Source organism: Podarcis tiliguerta (genome assembly GCF_965153285.1).
Source record: "Podarcis tiliguerta genome assembly, chromosome: 7".
NCBI classification, from domain to species: domain Eukaryota; kingdom Metazoa; phylum Chordata; class Lepidosauria; order Squamata; family Lacertidae; genus Podarcis; species Podarcis tiliguerta.
Genome location: NC_139540.1, coordinates 26,344,665 through 26,364,388, shown reverse-complemented (window position 1 = coordinate 26,364,388; position 19,724 = coordinate 26,344,665). Strand labels below are relative to the sequence as shown.

At 43.4% G+C, this 19,724-nt stretch overlaps 1 protein-coding gene across 2 annotated transcripts in view; it reads left to right on the top strand.

The window, feature by feature from the left end:
• Positions 1–12,177: 12,177 nt before the first annotated feature.
• SLC26A7 (solute carrier family 26 member 7) overlaps positions 12,178–19,724 on the top strand; it is an 80,320-nt gene continuing 72,773 nt past the window's right edge. The window contains exon 1 of one of the 2 annotated variants that reach the window (XM_083451096.1): positions 12,178–12,333. In XM_083451096.1, coding sequence (XP_083307222.1) covers positions 12,315–12,333 — 19 coding nt within the window. In that variant the 5' untranslated portion in view covers positions 12,178–12,314. The remainder of the gene's footprint in view (positions 12,334–19,724) is intronic. The other variant, XM_083451094.1, reaches the window with a different exon arrangement.

Below are 19,724 nucleotides of genomic sequence, written 5' to 3'. Positions count from 1 at the left end.
ATTAGCGGAGCATAAAATGCAACAAATATATTATCCAAGCATTTACAAAGAAAATGAAATACTGTTATGAGATATCACTAGAAAATGACTCTTTTCTTGTCCAGGCTTAATTCTTTCATGGGTCAATTTTATTTTTATGAAAAATTAAATATTTGGCAGCTTGACTCTGTGTATTCAAAGTTACAGAACATACTGGATTGCTTTCATTCCTAATGCAATGAGAGAAACAACAACTGCAGTGGCAGTGAGAGTGCTGTATTCAAAGTACTGAACAAGTGTTGTTGAAGTAAAGGTGCCTTCCCCCTAAAGGACTGGAAGACTTGGAAGAAATAATTCACAAGCAGCTGTCATTGGTATGGCCTAGTATAATGATCTGAGATACAACACAATAATTTTGTATTTGCTTAAGATGTGGTGGAATCCTCTATGCAAAAGTTGTGTTTGGTCATAATATAAGGTTTATAAGATACACACGAACTGCTTTCAGTGGTTTGCCATAAAGAACTTCCTCAGATAACTGTGTTAATAGGAAAGATCTGTAGACATTATTTGGACTACATAAGCTATTTTGCAGCACAATCCTAAATGTTCCTACTCAGAACTAAGTTTTCGTGAATTCAGTCGCACTTACAGATAAGTAAGAATAGGACTGCAGCTCTACTGACATAAATGTTCATCTTTTGGACCTCCTAGCATGGGCTTCTCTCAGACCTTTTACTTGTTGAGCATGAAGGATGAAGACAGGTTCTGAGCATATCTGAATCCATTTAGAAGTTTCTGTACAAGCAGATTTGTGACAAGCAAACTTCCTGATTACACAGAGGCTTCTAAGTGCGTTCAGTCAAATGCCTGAGAATCTGAGGGTCCTGCACAAGCCTGCATTAAACAAAATAAGCACATGTTTAGGGCATAAAGAGAAGGGGGGCACACAGGAATTTTCAATTGTTGGATTCACCATGGGCCATATGGTGCAGCTGAACAAAATAGCCATTATTTATACAAATATACAAAAATTAACATTCTTTTCCATCTTACTGAAGGTTTTGTTTCATTTCAAAAAATAAAGTTTCATTTTACTGTTTATTATTGTTTATATTCCAAATTAGATATATATGGGGGCACCAAAATCTTTTAAGTGCTTAGGGCCTCTAAAGGTCTTAATCCAGCCCTGATGCCCCCTATACATTTTTAACTTTTTCATGTTCAGGTAAATGTCTGAGGGGGGCTCTTGTAGTAAAATATCAACATAAATGAGATCCCCAAAGGCTATGGTTGTAAGTGCCACATTGACCATTCCACGTTGTGGCTGCTGCATAAAGAGAGTAAGGTGTTTTCTATAGACATTTGCAATGCTAATTGTTGAACTATTCTCTGATTAGCCACCAGTTCACCATTCAAGAGATTCGTCTGTCTCAAGTGATACTCTGCCCATGATTACTGGTCAGTATTGCTGAGGGCTCATCCACTTCCATTTGCCCCATCACTTTCTCCTGGGGAAACCTGTGGTTTAGTGCTGAATTGGAACAAACGGCAATCGGATTTTCAGTGGATTGCCGTTGGTTCCGATTTAGTGCTAAATAGTGGGTTTTCCAGGGTGAAGTGGAAGAAGAAGAAGAAGAAGAAGAGGAGTTTGGATTTGATATCCCGCTTTATCACTACCCGAAGGAGTCTCAAAGCGGCTAACATTCTCCTTTCCCTTCCTCCCCCACAACAAACACTCTGTGAGGTGAGTGGGGCTGAGAGACTTCAAAGAAGTGAGACTGGCCCAAGGTCACCCAGCAGCTGCATGTGGAGGAGCGGGGACACAAACCTGGTTCCCCAGATTACGAGTCTACCACTCTTAACCACTACACCACACTGGCTCTCCAAGTGGAAGGGCAAAGGCTCTTGGACAAGCACAAGACAAAGGAGAAAACACTCAGCCCCGTTCGAATCCACACAACGGGGATAGCTCCCGTTGCTCTGTCCCAGTTCCTGCCAACCTAGCAGTTCGAAAGCACGCCAGTGCAAGTAGATAAATAGGTATCGCTGTGGCGGAAAGGTAAATGGCATTTCTGTGCACTCTGGTTTCCATCACGAAGTGGTTTAGTCATGACCTGGAAAGCTGTCTGTGGACAAATGCCTCCTCCCTCGGCCTGAAAGCAAGATGACAGCTGTGCCCTATAGTCACTTTTTAATGGACATAACCGTCCAGGGGTCCTTTACCTCCCTCCCCCATTTTTTACCTAGACGAGGCCTGACGTGCTTTTCACGACTCAGACAATGGCTATGACTGATTTGGCTAATGAAAAAGTAAATACGCATTTGACTGTGTATTTATGTGTGTTGTGGCCAGGATCCAAAGAGCCACTTAAGACACACTCATGAGCTTAGGTGTACTTAGAGGGAATTCCTCCCTCCCCCTTGCTGTTTTCCTTTGAAAACACATTCAAATGTGGCTTGTCGTGGACATAGCAGGATGGTGTCCGAGAAGAAGATGACTCTTCCACCAGGTATTGAACAGGTTTTGCATATCAGCTTTATATTTGGAGCTACAGTGATCAAAACATGCTTTGTAATCCTGTTACCTTTAGTTCTTGGCTTTATTGACTTGTTATTCCCACATACAGCTGGGCTTTTGCAACTTTCTAACTCCAGAGATCATTTTCCACATTGTTGCGCTTGCCAAAGCAATGTGCCCTGAGCATATGGCATAGTAATCTGATGTGCTGCAGAGAATTCTGGGATATGGCTTCAGGTGCAATTTCAGTTCCCACAGATTGTTGGCCAAGTCTTATGAATTGAACATGCAAGCTTGGTTAGACCACACTTGTGCTGTCTACTTCATTTTTGACTACAACCCCACCCACCAACCAAGCCAGGTGTGAAATAATGACTTGGGAGCCGAGCCAAATTCAAAATGGTGACAGACTACCTACATCTGCATGTACAAATGTGTATCTACATCAGGGGCCAGCAAACTTTTTCAGCAGGGGGCTGGTCCACTATCCCTCAGACCTTGTAGGGGGCTGGACTATATTTTGGAAAGAAAGAAAAAAAGGGACGAATTCCTATGCCCCACAAATAACCCAAAGATGCATTTTAAATAAAAGGACACATTCTACTCATGTAAAAACATGCTGATTCCTGGACCATCTGCGGGCTGGATTTAGAAGGCGATTGGGCCAGATCCGGCCCCTGGGCCTTAGTTTTCCTACCCATAATCTACATTGTAATGGATCAATAATTCTGGTAGCTTTGTTGCGGGGAGGGGCATTTTGTTGTTGCTGTTGTTAAATGGAGTCAGAAAGCCTTGCCAATACATGGTAAACCACCAAAGGATCCTCTACCTATAGGTATGCATGTATTTTTATCTGCAGTTAGATTAAATTGTGTTTATCGCTGTATAGGGGGCTGGACATTTAACTGAATTTATTTATTTAATGATAATTGATTCATGTATGGTGGCTGGATAGAGTGTTGATTTTTTTTTCTTTTGGTCAATTGTGTTATTTAAAATGGTAGAATATATACTTAGTTGATAAGCATTTATAATATATTACTTCCTGTTGTTTGGCTGTTTTCTGTTAATTTTCCTTTGTATTTTTGTAGCCAGTTTTAAGTGTACTGTATTGTTTGTTTGGATGCTGAAGAGGATCTTCCAATTGTTAATTTTGTTTATAGAAGGTAGAAATTCTCTGGCATTTTTTTGTAGTTGTTTATTTCAGAAAGTTTTAAACTACTTTGTTAGAGCTTTGTTTAAATGTAAGTGGCATATAAATTGTCCAAAGAAAGAAAGAAACGAAACAGATCTCCATGTATGTTCTGCCCAACCCTGGCCTAGAATACCACACAGGTATTCTGTCATACTACTAATAAACTGGACTGTCTTCTATAGAGGATTGTTGCCTATGGAGGGACCACTGATCAATTGCAAGCACACATTTTGCAAGCACATGATGCCCCGACATCTAATAGTTAAAAGGGCAGAGAGCAGATCTTCCTTCAGTCGAAGTTGGTAATATTTTGCTAGGCTAACAAATAGTGTGCTTCTCATGTACAACAATATACAAAATAGGTTGTTACTAAGGTGCTATATAACAACCTATTTTGTATATTGTTGTACGTGAGAAGCTGTATATGTGTATATAGTGCTATATAGGGGGTGCGGGGGGTGCTGTGGGTCAAATCACAGAGCCTAGGTCTTGCCGATCAGAAGGTCGGCAGTTCAAATCCCCATGACAGGGTGAGCTCCCATTGCTTGGTCCCTGCTCCTGCCAACCTATCAGTTCGAAAGCACCTCAAAGTGCAAAGAGATAAATAGGTACCGCTCCGGCGGGAAGGTAAACGGCGTTTCTGTGCACAGGTTCGCCAGAAGCGGCTTAGTCATGCTGGCCACATGACCCGGAAGCTGTATGCCGGCTCCCTTGGCCAATAAAGTGAGATGAGCGCCGCAACCGCAGAGTTGGCCACGACTGGACCTAATGGTTAGGGGTCCCTTTACCTTAAGGTGCTATATCTCTTATCTCCCTACTGATTGATATGACTAATCTTCTAGAACTTCTTAGAAAGATAGTCTAACCAGAATTTTAAGGAAATGGAGTCCCTTGTATTTTTATTTTGATAAGATAATTGGCCATCAAAACTGTCACATAAGAGAGAGCAACACATTTTAGACAAGGCAGTAAATCAGGCATAGGCAAACTCAGCCCTCCAGATGTTTTGGGACTACAATTCCCATCATGCCTGACCACCGGGCCTGTTAGGGATGATGGGAGTTGTAGTCCCAAAACATCTGGATGGCTGAGTTTGCCTATGTCTGCAGTAAATGGTGTCAAAGCTAGATTTGCTGCTCAGAGATGGTCTGTGACTTGTTGGAAGAAGATGCTCCACTCACACCCATTTCTAGGTATTGATAAATGAACTGTCAGCAAATTATTCCTGTTAATCTATTGTGTTTGGTGCCTCTCTTGCAGGATGGGAGAAATTTGGAGGTGGAAGCAGAGACAAGGGACTAAGTAGCTCAGGAGGCTTTACACAGGGAGATCCAGACCAAAGCATAAATGATTAAATGTTTGGCTGTTTGCAAAAAGTAGTGTTAGTAAAGAAATTATTTTGTTGTAGTAAAGCAAGTGACAATGTTTTGTTATGTTTACTAAGTAGTGGCTACTTTATAGTACTGTGTTAAGAGACTAATAAGCTTTCTTAGTTCATGGCTGCTTTATGATAGCATGCCAGCAGAGTTGATGTAAGGGGTAAAACCAATTTATCAGTAGTATATTACATATTGCTGGATTTTAGAATAGTTAAACACATGTACACACACCCTAAAAACACTGATACAGCAAATTAGTACCTAACATTATTGCCTTAAAATTTATGAACTAGAATTTATTTAAGTAAACCCAAATTTAATTCTTCAAAGCAGATTTTGATCATGTCTGGAATTCAAAAAGTTGACTCTGGATCCTGGAAATGTGTAGAATTTTTGATATATATGACCTTTTAAGTTCTGTCCCCTGGTTCTTATGTGCTGATCAGCAAAAGTGGAGGCAAATGAAGTATGAAGACCCTGGTATAAAAGGAAGGAAAAAAAGTGAAATCAACAGGTAGAGGTAGAAGACAGACAAGCTGATCTGTGGGTCTGGGCACAGTACCTTCCTATTAGCATTGCAAACCAGAGTTTTCTGAGAGGTACAGGTTGATGGATCCAGGGACATTTGTTAAAAACAATCAGGACTGTGAGAACCAAGTGGCAATGAAGAAGAAAATGTGTAAGATGCAGTGGTAATGGGGCCTTAAATTTCCTGATCTCCTAAAGGCATAAAACTCACAGTCTTAGAGTTATTTGCACATGTATTTATTTATTTAGGCTATTTACATACTGCTTCATAGAGCAAGGGAATCTCTTAAGTGGTTTACAAAATTTGTAAAAATGACCACAAATAAATGAAAAATACAAAACCCACATTTTAAAGACGCACAGAAGAGTTAGATAAGATCCTTTTAAGCGGCAGAATAAACTAAAACAATTAACTTATGGAAACCATCATGATCCTGACAGCCCAAAATACAGACATGCAGCAAAGACAACGAAATTTTGCCACTTGATTTGCAGATCTGAAAAGGTTGATCTAGCCACATTTTTTGTTCTGCCTTTCTTTCAAATAGTGTAGGCTTATGCCCTTTACTTTGCCAGAGAATTGCTTACCCGCGTCCCCAGGACCGAGAAGAGAATAAAAAAATTCCAGGAAAGTTTCTTCTTTGGAGAAAAGAGTTTTATTGCAAATCTGTGCACAGAGACAGTCAGCAGAATATAGTTTCTGAAATCTGACTGTGCAGCAATACGCATCTGCAAGCCTTCTTATACTTTAGAGTATTTACCCACCTCCCAGACCTCCCCCCAAAACTTCCCCAATCAGCTGGCAAGTTTCCAACTTATTCCTTATATGGCACATCTATATTTGCTGGCTAAGGCTGCTAGCTAAGCACTTCTTCTGCTGGTTAAGCATTTTCTCTGCTCAGTAAGCACCCCCTCCCACCTCCTTGTACACGTGTATTCTTTTGCTAGCTAAGCATTCCCTTCGTATCTCTTCTTATCTTGCATTACTTAAAGCAGAAGCAAAGCAGGAAACATCTTGCTAGTGGTTTTTAGTTGACAGCAGTTTTTGGCTAGGCAGGAAACGACCTTCTGACCTGTAACTAACATCAGCAGTTTCAGATAGCTGGTTAGACAGGAAACGGCCTCCTGACCTGTCTGATTTAGACTTTGCAAATAACTGCATTTTTGGGTTTGAGCTTGTGTAACCATCCTAGCAGAGTGCCGGAATTTACTATGTGTAGATAATATTAATGATTAACCGTTCCCCTCTCCCTTCACTCCCTCCTCTTCTTCTGAACAACCTAATACTTAGGTTCGTTCTGGGGTATGGGCCTATACTCCCTCAGCACAGCGATGACTGTGGGTCCTAGCTTCCGTGACAGGAGTCTTTGCATCATTTGCTGCAAGCATTGCAATAAGCAGGGGATACAGAGGCAAAGAAGCAAAAGGATTAATAGCGGTCCTGCTAATAATACTATAACATTCCTGAGCCAACTGCCATCAGGGAGCCAGGAATACATCCAACCCCATGCATCACTCCCCGTGGCTTTCAGCGGGTTTGCAGCTATCATTGTTTCCATGTGGTTGATGGTGGCTGAAATATTTGCTGACTGGTCTGAAATGTACATGCAGCAATGGGAATGAATTAAGGCACAAACTCCGCCCTTAGAGGCAAGGACTACATCCAAAGCGTAACGATTTTGAAGGACTACCTCCCTTATCTCTGACATTTCCTTATTAATTGCTTTTAAGGCCGAGATGGTGGAGTTAAACAAAGCCTCGGTCCAGTTTGCCAATCTATGCAGATCCCGGTAATTCATGGCTACACCCAAAGGGGGTAGAAGGGACCTAGAGATGGCTGTGCCGGTATACTGGTTAATAGGTGATTTCGCGTCCCTTTTGTTACGCAGACGGACTGTTGGGAGCTTATCCATCTTATACACCAGGGGTACGACTACTCCTAAAGTACAGGTTCCAGAAAAGGCAGAGGGGATTTCTTTGTAGGCTCTTGTGCCGCAGAGCAACCACAAATCAGACTGGAGCAGGCAGTTAGATCTGCTGCGCGCCGTCATCCAGGTAAACCAAGTATAAAAATCGACACACATAGCATCATAAATGGAAGTACCTTTTTGGAAGCAGGAGGATCCGTTAATATACTCATAAGTCCAATTGCAATATGGATAGTGACCTAAAAAATTGCTGCTGTTATGATTGAAACGGAGACAACGAGGTGCCTGTTCCATGAGTGACAGAAACACTGGGGGTGAATAGGTGCGACCATCTGACATAAGATTACTAATTCTAAATGACTCATTTATTGGAATACTATGCAGTAGTATGCCAGGCTTCTTAAATTGTGGAGGGATATGCATACAAACCCAGCATTCAGAAAGATTAAGCATAGAAGAGAAACGATCTATATCTCTAACATAGGTATTATTACTCCAAATCTGATGATAGGGCTCTGACCGGCCGGTTTTCCGTATATGTGAGTCATCTCCCAGACCCAACCCAAGTAGGGCTAGTACCAGAAGGGTCAAGGGGATGGGGGCTGGTTGTTCCCTCCCACAAAATCGGTGACGCTCATGCCAGCAAAAGAAAACACACATCCATATGACAAGAGCGGTTGAGATAACCCCTATCCACCAACCCCAATCCTTCCATGGTTCCTCCCACCAATATTCAGGGGGTGTGCTCATTGTTGAAGAGCTCACTGATATTTGTGCCCGACTATCTGTTGAGCCTCAAGGATGAGAGTCCACTGGTGAGCTGATGCTCCCACTACGTGGGTCAACTTTTCTGCTAACCCTGATGGGTGGATTGAACCACTTGTTTAGCAATTTCAATGCACACCTGGTTAAGGCTCCCACCCCGTTCCGTCCCATCTATCGCCTGCATTAAGAGTAGGACCTGGTCTATCAAATGAGGTTGGTACAGTGCTCTACCTCCCATATAACAGTTGACTACCCTCCCACAACAGCAAAAGCGGTCCAGAACTCGATAGAGTTCGAGCGTCTCTGCAACTTCCCGTATGAGCACTATCCACGCATGCCGGACAGTGGTGTGGGAGAGGAGCCACAACGGGGCAGTGGGGTGTTTTAAGACGGCAATCTCATCAAATCCCAGTTTCCAATAGCCATAGAGCACACCATCTCTTACCACCGGTAAGACGAACCAGTCGTAGCAGAGTCCATCAGGCCAATAAATGCGGTATGGCTCAGTGGGGTCAGGGCTGTGGGACATAAAGCAGATAACAAAAAGAAAAGAGAAAGTCCCTATGGAAATATTAAATGTCCTGGTGAGCTTCCTGGGTTAGTCCTGGCACGGAGTTGGGGACGCTGCCCGCGGGCGCCCCTCCCATCCAATTCTTCAGCTGTGCGTTGAGATATCAGCTTCCGGTGTGATATCAGCAGAGCGGTCGTCTGCCAGGCGTCTGGAGATGGTCAGCTGGAGGGGGTCTTGTGAATTGGGGATCACTGTCCAGTCAGTTATTGCCCTTTTCACACGAGTATGGTGGACCCAAGGGGTGATGCCTACAACCTTCACGGCAGTGGGTGTGGGAAGTAACACGGTGTAAGGTCCCTTCCAGCAGGGCTGAAGCGGAGTCTGGGACCAGTCTTTCACCCACATTTCGTCACCAGGTTCAAAGTGGTGCAGGGCTCGACTAAAACACAGGGAGTGCGAGCCTGGGTCCACCTATTGAGGGAAGGAAAACTCGAGAGAGAGACTGAACATACTGGTCTATTTGTGTACAGCTATGGGGTTAGCAAAGGGTTTGGGTTTCAGAATTACGGGCGGTACATTTTTAGCCATTCCTGGAGGATTATCTTCTGCCCATACAGCTGGATTTACTTGCTCTAAAATGCAGGTGGGAATAGGCCCCTCCTCTTCTTGTACCATCATGAGGCACCAATATTCCCTCAGCGGGGCTTCCATCACTAATTCCCCGGGGGGCATTGTGGCCTATATGCTTCTTTCAGTCTTTCAAGGAAGACGCCGGGCGGCTGCACAACTTCAGCAATTTTGGCCATATTGATAGGACGCTTGGCCGCCCTCTTCATGCCCTCTATTACTGTTCTATGGTAAGTCTCCATGGCATTTATTCCACCAGGGTCATTATAGTCCCAATTGGGAGTCCTCCTGGGGTAAATATTTTCTATCTCTACCTCCTATCTGTTCTGGGATCTCAAGTAATCCCTAGCTCCTGTGTGTACCTTCCTGACTTCCTCTGTAGTCAGGAGGGAATCTAGCAGAAGCTGTATATCATCATAGGTGGGCTTGTAGGTTTTAAAGATCCCTTCAAATAACCTAATTATCTTTGCAGGGTCCTCTTCAAAGGCGGGGTTGTGTGGCACGCTCTCAGCCAAGGGGGATTTTTGTCAACATTTGTCTACCAGGTTGAAATATATGGCACCTGGTCAGGGTGAACTTTAATAATGTTCTGCCATAAGGGGTTTGTTAGGTTTTCACCAAAGGTTCCTTTGGAAGGCGATCCAGTCCCTTGGGTGGGCCAGTCTACTTTGCAAAGGGTTCTTAATCTTTCTTTCTTCAATTTAAAACCCCAATCATCATCCTTTGTGGCGGCTTTCCATTTGTTCAGAAAACATTGCAAAGGGGTGCATTTATTACCGCCTGACTCCATTTTATAAGATACTCCGCACCTAATCCAGCAATCACACACACTCCAATCTCCACGTCCTGTCAGTGGCCCAGACGAGCTCGCGCTGCTGGGAACCGCACTTCAAGGACCACACATCGCTTGGCCGATGGCTCTGAGCCCCAGCCTCTCATCCACTCATCTACATGCACTGGAGTATCTTCACTCAACACACACCTCCCCTCCCCTGTTTCCCCCTTCCCTTTCCTTCCCTTTCCTTCCCTTTCCTTCCCTTTCCTTCCCTACCTAGCTGACGGCACCTTATTGCCACGGCCAGCCGGGGGTGATCAAGCCCCATTATTCCTAAGCTCCAATACCACTTCCCGGAGCTTACCTTAACTTCAGAAGTCACCCACGTCCCTTCGGCCGTCTCCTTTCTCCCGCGACCAGGTGTCTCCACTCAGGAGCGGTGTGGCTGGCTCCCCCCACGAACAGGCAGGGTGTGCACTGGAACCCCAACACCGGTCCAAGCTGTTCACCTGGTCGAGCCTGGCTCTTCCCGGCCCCCTTGGGGTGGGGCAATTCCCGGCCAATGCACCAAGCTGTAGGCTTATGCCCTTTACTTTGCCAGAGAATTGCTTACCCGCGTCCCCAGGACCGAGAAGAGAATAAAAAAATTCCAGGAAAGTTTCTTCTTTGGAGAAAAGAGTTTTATTGCAAATCTGTGCACAGAGACAGTCAGCAGAATATAGTTTCTGAAATCTGACTGTGCAGCAATACGCATCTGCAAGCCTTCTTATACTTTAGAGTATTTACCCACCTCCCAGACCTCCCCCCAAAACTTCCCCAATCAGCTGGCAAGTTTCCAACTTATTCCTTATATGGCACATCTATATTTGCTGGCTAAGGCTGCTAGCTAAGCACTTCTTCTGCTGGTTAAGCATTTTCTCTGCTCAGTAAGCACCCCCTCCCACCTCCTTGTACACGTGTATTCTTTTGCTAGCTAAGCATTCCCTTCGTATCTCTTCTTATCTTGCATTACTTAAAGCAGAAGCAAAGCAGGAAACATCTTGCTAGTGGTTTTTAGTTGACAGCAGTTTTTGGCTAGGCAGGAAACGACCTTCTGACCTGTAACTAACATCAGCAGTTTCAGATAGCTGGTTAGACAGGAAACGGCCTCCTGACCTGTCTGATTTAGACTTTGCAAATAACTGCATTTTTGGGTTTGAGCTTGTGTAACCATCCTAGCAGAGTGCCGGAATTTACTATGTGTAGATAATATTAATGATTAACCGTTCCCCTCTCCCTTCACTAGTTCACGGTGATGTAAGCAGTACTTTCCTCTTTAGAACAATCCTGGAAGGTTGGTTAGGCTGAGAGAAAGTGACTGGCTGAAATATATCCAAGTGAATCAGGCCTCTGGCCTACAGAAAGCACAGGAGAACTTGATGCGATACGCTGGGAATAAGGAACAGTGTCTAAAACGAATGTGTCATTTATGTCTAATTAATATATGCATACAGGCCCTGCTGCCGTGCATTTCCGCCGGTAAGCGCAAATCAAGACAGCCAAAAACATAAGGCACTTATAAAGAAGGAAACAACCCCAGAGTATGGCCTGGAGGCAAATGAGACCAGCGGCTTGCGGAAGCTAATAATGTCTGGGTCTGCCTGGATGTGTGATTTGCCTGGAAGCCACATGTGTGCTATCTTGGGTCCCATGACCAAAGAACGGAGGGATACGAGTGCAAAAAAAGAAGATAAAATCAGTTTTCTAAAGGAAACAATTGTCAGTCTTTAGCCAAGCTCAGGGAAAGGTCACAGTTCTGGTGGCCCAGTTCTGATGCAGGGAGGCTGAGGCCCAAAGAGCAAGAAGCAGGCTGCAAAACGGGCCCGTGTTTAGGATCAAGGGTAAATAGACAAGCATCTGGGAAGGTTGGAGCGAGCTGGCTGCCAAGGTGAGCATCATCCCCTGATGTCCTATTACTCCCACTGAGGCACCAACTTAGATATTATAGGGCTTGGTGGGTTCTGATTGGCTTCTGTGGGTCAGCTGACAGTACCCAGGCCACTAGAGGAGCCTGGAAGGCAACCTTGGTCCACAGAGTTTAGTTGTCTGAACTGCTGAGGATTCAGGATGCTGTCTATGGAGGAAGGTAAGATGGGGGGAGACTGTCTGCTAGAGGCCTGGGTTTGAGAGAGAGGGAGACACTCGCATGCCTTGCATCAAGCAAGCATCCTGTTTTTAAAAACGAACAAGGCCTTTGTTTTTAGTTTTTCAAAACAAGGGAATGAGAGAGCCTTTGCTACCAATTTATACTGGGCCTAGTGTAATGATGTTTTGGACTCTGGTTCTTCCACAGTCACCTCCTTGAGGTGCAACTTTTCTCTTTGTAGGGAGTTTGCACTCGAGGACCGTTCAAAAATGCAGGCCTCTATTTGCAGCCTGAATTAGCAGTACCATGTTGTGTCCACCCCCACTGCTGTGTGATTATTTTGAATATAGAGATTGGGACTTAGTGGGTGAGGGGGGAGAGAGAGAATGAAACAGGTACCAAGGACTCAGCTGTACAGCTGCAGATAAAATGTTCTGATTGTGTTGCAAAAAGTGCAATATACAGTTGTGACACTAGACGGCAGCTGTGAGCTATAGCAAATTTCAATGCATTTTTCAAAATGGTTTTTATTTTTTTAAAAAAGCATTTTTGCAACATTTTTAACACGTGTGTAGGTGTTCCACCCAAGTAAGCTGATATTTCAAACGCCATCCACAGGTAGCCCCAGAATCCACAATAAAGAACTCTAGGAGCTTTGTATATTCCCCCAGCTGTACAGATTGAACAGAGTCAGTGCCTGACTTGTTTTCGCACATTATTCTATGTGTGTCAGAAAAGCATAGTCAGGGAAAACTGGACCTTGGCAGGGACACACACACATACCCGTGTTAATGGCCTATCACTGATGTGATCGCCTCACCAGGAAAGTAGCTTGGCTAATATTTTAACACTTGCTGGATCCAGTGATTAGAGAGGTCTCAGCATATGGCCTAGTGCCCCCCAACTCAAAACAAGATACTCACACATCTGCACTTGCCGACATGCATAAAAGCTGTGGGGGGGGGGGGGGATGAACCTCTCGCACTTACACCACCCTTGGCTTGGCCAAGCATTCTGATGTGCAGCCTCATGCACATACTTGTGCAAGCAGCTGCACTTGTGTGCACACAACTCGCGTTAGATCAAGATAACTTATCTAGGTCAATATTTTTCATTTATAGCTTATCTATCTAATACAGTAAACCTGCAACTTATGCACATTTATGCACATTTAACATTTAAGTGCATGGGAAAAAAATGAATAAAATAAAAAGGTGGTGAAAAGGGGGCAGGATTCTGGGGAAAATGACTTTTGCAAAAAAACAACAACAAAAAACCCATTGTTGAACACAATGAGTTTTGACTATACGTGATTTTGGCTTTAGTTTCGACCCCCAGAATGTAACCCCGACATAGGTCGTGGGCTTATTGTAATACTAAAGGGTGTCAGAACTTCAAATTTCTTGCTTACGCCCTCCAAGGACCTCTTGCATAATCTCCCATTTTCTTGGAGTCACTTAAAGTTTCTCTTGACTGGCTGTGTAACAAAAGCATGAGTAATCAACCTCTCCGTTTTATCCATGAAACTCCAGTATCAATCTGTGATGGTACATTGTGTAGTTGGAGGATGATGTCAAGGTCGGAGAATCTTACTGATGGAGAAAGCAGGATGCTACCCGTTGTGATCCAAGGACAAATGACTAGCAGTTTACCTATAGAAGCCACTGGATGTCACTGTTGCTTTGTATGCCTCTTGTGAAATGAAGTTAGCTTAGTACCGGAATGGAGAAAACATTTCTTTTAGCTAGAAGTTCAAGTCAAAGGTGAACCACACACTCATGTCCTTGCATATTATGTGGGAGTATGCCCCATTTAGTTTCCACTGTTTTCAGCTTGGGTTACAAGCCATGCAGTTTTGTGTTAGATTCAGAATTCTGGAGAGAGTTTTATTAGAGCTATTAGGCTTCCTTAGAGCTATATACAAAATATTGCTTTGTTATCGGAAACAAGTTTCCCTGATTAGTTGAACAAATAATTTTGAGAGATTGCTATGCACAGATTGTGTGTCCTTGTGATAAAATTTAATGCATGCACTGAACACGCTAGGTACGCTTTCATGCCATATGCAGATAGCCAGTGCTTGCACTGTGACTTGGTTGTCTGTGAAAAGAGCACATGACAACAGTGTGTGCATTTAGTGGAAGTGTTTGGTAAGTTTTTGTGATTAAAGGTGGGATGTGGAAGTTTGCATAGTTTTGTTTTCAGTCTTGAAGCCTTTTGTTGGTATTTTGGTAAGGACATCTGTGAGATATAACACAAAGTAATGTCACAGAAGTGCAAGTTGCTTTGCCTGTGTTGCAGAGAACTGTCTTTGCAAAGATGCAGAGAGGCATCCTGTTTTATTAAATTCCATTGTGTCGCCTCTGTTGTTTGGAACCCATAGAAATGAAACGTTTTCCTGTTCGCATGGCACAGAGTACTTTCTTCTTTCTATGAATAATGATGTGCCAGTAAGGGAAGTGCCAGATGGGATAGGTTATGCAGTGTTAATAACTACAGAAGAGTGGCCCTTATTCCTGGTAAATGGCATGCCCTGAATATACAGTATGCAATAAAGGCCATAAACAGAGTCCTGAGTGACAATAGTATGTAATTTGTAGACCGACAGAACAAACTCACCAAGAACTTGGCCATCTTCAACTTTAGATGAACCAGGATCTGTAACTTGTACAAAAGGTTCTTTTGTGGGTGAGTGGAGGAGGAAGGGAGGGAGGTAGAGAAGTAGAACACAGTGTCGCTATGGATTGTTAAACCAAAATGGTCCACAACTTGAGCTGCCATTAATCAGTTAACTCCACTCACCTCTTGTTCCAATAAGAAAAAAAATGCTAGAACTTGTAATATATTTTAAAACATATTTGCATTTCATCCCCGTGTTTTCCACAATAACTTGCGTGAAACAGACATTGGGACAAGCCTACGATAGGAGCAATAGTTTTGTCATGATTTGCAGTAATACAGTAGGCTTATCCTAGCAGCTAGGTTCTAGGAAGTGACTGTGGCGTAGCAAATTAGCACATCATGCTAATTTGGAAGCACTGCCCAGTGATGTCTTCATTTCATACTGTGCTGAGTGAGCATCTTAAAACAGCCCACAGAATGTTGATGAAACCAAGGTGGTGCTTGAGTTCTACGAACGCTGAATTGTCTCCCAGTTTCGGCTGAGAGGAAGGGTGAAGCTGGATTCATGATAAACTGTTGAAGAGGGCCAAGCCGAGGAACTCATCTTTTGAGTCCCTCAGTGACTGTTGTTAGGACCTGTGCTTTTTCACTTGTTCATATGATGTAGAGTTATGGGTGAGCAATAGGTAACCAGGCTTGCTGGTGACACTCAGTTGTTCAATGTGGTTAAAGAGATTGTGATGACCTACAAAGTGATTTTTCTCAACTGGGTGAATTGGCAGTAAAATGGCAAATGCAATTCAAATTAAGCAAGTGTGAAATGAGATGCATTAGGGCAACAGAAAAATATATATCGTAATTTCACAAATACACTAATGAGATCTGAACTGGCAGTGACTGACCAGGGTCATAGTGGATACCTAGATGGCCCCAGAGGCAGCAGTGAAAAAGTCAAATTAAATGTTAGGGATCATATGGGAAAAGGATTGAAAACCCCCCCTGCAAATATCATAATGCCAGTATACAAATGGTGAGATCAGATCTGGAATATTATGTAAAGTTCTGGTAGCCTCATCTAAAAAAAAAAAAAAAAAGAAGGGAGGGCATTTGCAGAGCTGGAAAAGGTTCAGAAAAGGACAACCAAAATTGGAGGGGATGGAGTAATTCTCTGAGGGAAGGAATGGTCACAACATTTGGGGCTTTTTAGTTTAGGAAAAGAGCATGGAAGGGGGAACATGTTAGAGGTTTATAAAGTAATGCATGTCGTGGAGAAAGTGGAATGCTTTTCTTCCTCTCTCTAATACTAGAATTTGGGGCCACCTGAAGAACCTGAATGTTTGAAGATTCAGGACGGGGAATGTGGGGAGTCCTTCTTCAGACAGCGAATAGATCAACAATGGGATTTGTTCCTCAAGATGTAGTAATGGCTGCTAACCTGGATGGTTTTAAAAGAGGATTAGACAAATTCATGGAGGATAGAGGTCTCATTCTGTGCTGGCTATGTTGGCTATGCTTTCCTTCACTGTCAGAGACAGTGTGCCATCGTATATTAGTTTCTGGGAATTGCAAATGAGGAGAGCGCTGTTGAGCTCAGGCCCTGCATCCACATACAGTGAAATTTTGAATTCTTACAAGCCAAAGGTAATTCTGTGGATCATTTGGTTGATTCCTATCAAAATTGCTAATGGTTGAAAAAAGATTGGAAACCATGACAAGCAATAAGGTGCCGAAGGGACACTGTAACCTTAGTGGCTTTGACAGGTGATTGTTAACAAAATCGTTTTTCATTGGGTCCTTATATAAGAGGGCAATCTCTTCTTTAAATCTGCTACCAATATTCATTTCTTGAATGGATCTTGCTCAAAAGGGCCAGTCAATCATACCAAAGGCTTTTCTCACATCCAACCCTTAATGATTTCTCAGACTGTTGTAGTAATGGTAATGGTAATGTACTGTGCTACATGCTTTATAATTTTTAATTGTATTTTATAGCTGCTTTTATTTATTACATTATGCATTAGCATTCCATGTGAACCGAACCTGCATGTTACTAGGAAAAGAATCAAGCCAATTCTCCCCATCTTCCCTTTCCTTCCCCCGCCAACTGACACTTAATATTCCGTGGCTCCTGGAGGCCACACTGGGCTCTGTTTGTGCATTATTATTATTATTTTCTTCTAATGCATACATTTCTGCAGACCTGGGGTGTTTTCCAGGAAGGGAGCCTCATCCATGTGGCTAACGAGGGCCTTTGTGACATTAGAGAAGGTCCTGCATCAAGAGAAAGATCAATAGACTTTGCAAAGGAGACGACTTTCATGACCCATTACACAACTGCCTTTCTAGTTATAATAGATTTTAGAGAAACCTCCAGTCCTGAAAAGATGCTCATCTTTTAACTCCAGTGACAAGCACATAAGCTCCTGTGCATTTGGGATTTTGATTGGTAATCATTCCAATGTTCTTTTGAAAAGCCAGCAGAATTCATGTATTAGTCATGAAAAATTGCCACCTTCCAGTTTGCTTTTGGGCTGGGAGATGTATTTTTGTTCTTGACTCCACTGGGCCTTTCCTTTCCTTTCAGCATCTCCTTCTGCTCTTGTAGCACTTATGTCATCAGTAGTGGATGCTGCAGAATCTTTAATGCTTTGGTGCCCCCTGTTGCTAGCTCTTCTGTAGAGATACTCAATAAAATTATCCATAAAATGATTGCAGGGACTTTTAAAGATCCAACAACTAAAACATAGCCACAAAACATTTCCTGCTGCAGCACATTGTAAAGCTTACTTCATATGGGAATTAATTTCCATTGACGTTAACCATCTTTTTGTGGTCAGTCTGGATTGCAAAAGTTAACTAGCATGGGTTGCAGTGCTTAATTTCTTCAGAGAGCTTTCCCCCCTTAAGCTTAGAAGCATCCCCATCTAAGTTGCTAACTCTGCCTCCCTCACCTTAAGAAGAGTGAGGATGCAGTAGGCAGGCTTAGGAGGAAAATAAACTCACCCTGCACCAGCTCAGAGACACTATTATAAAGTTCTGGGACTGACATTCAGAACATTTTCTAAGTGTTGGTTCAGCTACAGAACCTAAGTCCTTGTTTTCTCACAAGCATTCATGTATGCTTTTAGTTATGGTGGGGATTCAAACCATTTCACACATGATTTCTGATCCTTTGATTGCTCAGTGCTTGAGCCTTTTACAAAGGTTCAGTCTGAATAGAACAAAGGTCCATATAGTTAAAGTTATGGTTTTCCCAGCAGTGATATATGGAAGTGAGAGCTGGACCATAAAGAAGGCTGATCACTGAAGAATTGACGCTTTTGAATTAGGGTGCTGGAGGAGACTCTTGAGAGTCCCATGGACTGCAAGAAGATCATACCTATCCATTCTTAAGGAAATCAGCCCTGAGTGCTCACTGGAAGGACAGATCCTGAAGCTGAGGCTCCAATACTTTGGCCACCTCACGAGAAGAGAAGACTCCCTGGAAAAGACCCTGATGTTGGGAAAGATGGAAGGCACAAGGAGAAGGGGACGGCAGAGGACGAGATGGTTGGACAGTGTTCTCGAAGCTACTAACATGAGTTTGACCAAACTGCGGGAGGCAGTGGAAGACAGAAGTGCCTGGCGTGCTCTGGTCCATGGGGTCACGAAGAGTCGGACACGACTAAACAACAACAACATGCAGATGTGGGAGGGAAGGAACTGAAGCAGAAAACTTGAGCCCTCACCACAATAATTGAATATCTGAAGGGAGCCTATGCATGTAGGTTCTCTTTTGAGTTCAAACAAGCATGCATGCATTTGGGCCAGTGCCTGCCTATGCCTAGCCGTCCCCGCACTCCCAACACACATTCATCCTACACAGATTGGACTTTTGTAAAGGGTTTGGATGACTTACCTGCATGAACAGACACCACTGGAAAGCACTGTGGTTGGGATGATGTGAGGAAACAGGAAAGCTGAGTTCTGTCTGTTGGGTTTGATCTGTGGTAGCTGTTCCACCCATGCAAATAACCACTCAATACTGCACTGATCAGCAGCAGCATCAACAACCCTTACCATTAGGAACTTGCCATAAGAAAACACAATAAACATCTGAACATAAGAACACAAGAGCCCTGTTGGATTAAGCCAGTGGCCCATCTAGTCCAGCATCCTGTTCTCACAGTGGTTACTCAGAGGCCTGTGCAATCAGGATTCAAGCACAATAGCACCATTCCCTCTTGTGGTTTCCAGCAGCTGGTATTCAAAAGCATCATTGTCTCCAACTGTGGAGGCAGAACAATGCCATCATGGCTAGTAGCCATCGATAGCTCTCTCCATGAATTTGTCCAGTCTTCTTTTAAAACCACCCAAGTTGATGGCCATCGCTGCCTGCTGTGGAAGAGAGTTCCATAGTTTATGTGCTGTGTAAAAATACTTCTAAAAAGAAAAATCTGTACTGAATCTTCCAGTATTCAGCTTCATCAGTCCTAGTGTTACAAGAGGGGGGGGGAACCTTTACCTACTTTCTCCCTGCCATTCATAATCTATCAAGTTAGATTATGCCTTTTTTCTAGACTAAAAATCCCCATATGCTGCAACCTCACCCAGTTTTACAATATCCCTTTTAAGGTGACGTGACCAGAACTGTACACAGCATTCAAATGCGGGCACACCATAATTTGTATAACAGCATTATGATATCTGAGACCTATAAAGTGTTGGCTTTTTGCAGTGTGGTAGCGCTGCAGAGAGCTTGCTGGGGAGACCATGCATTAAAAAGGGAC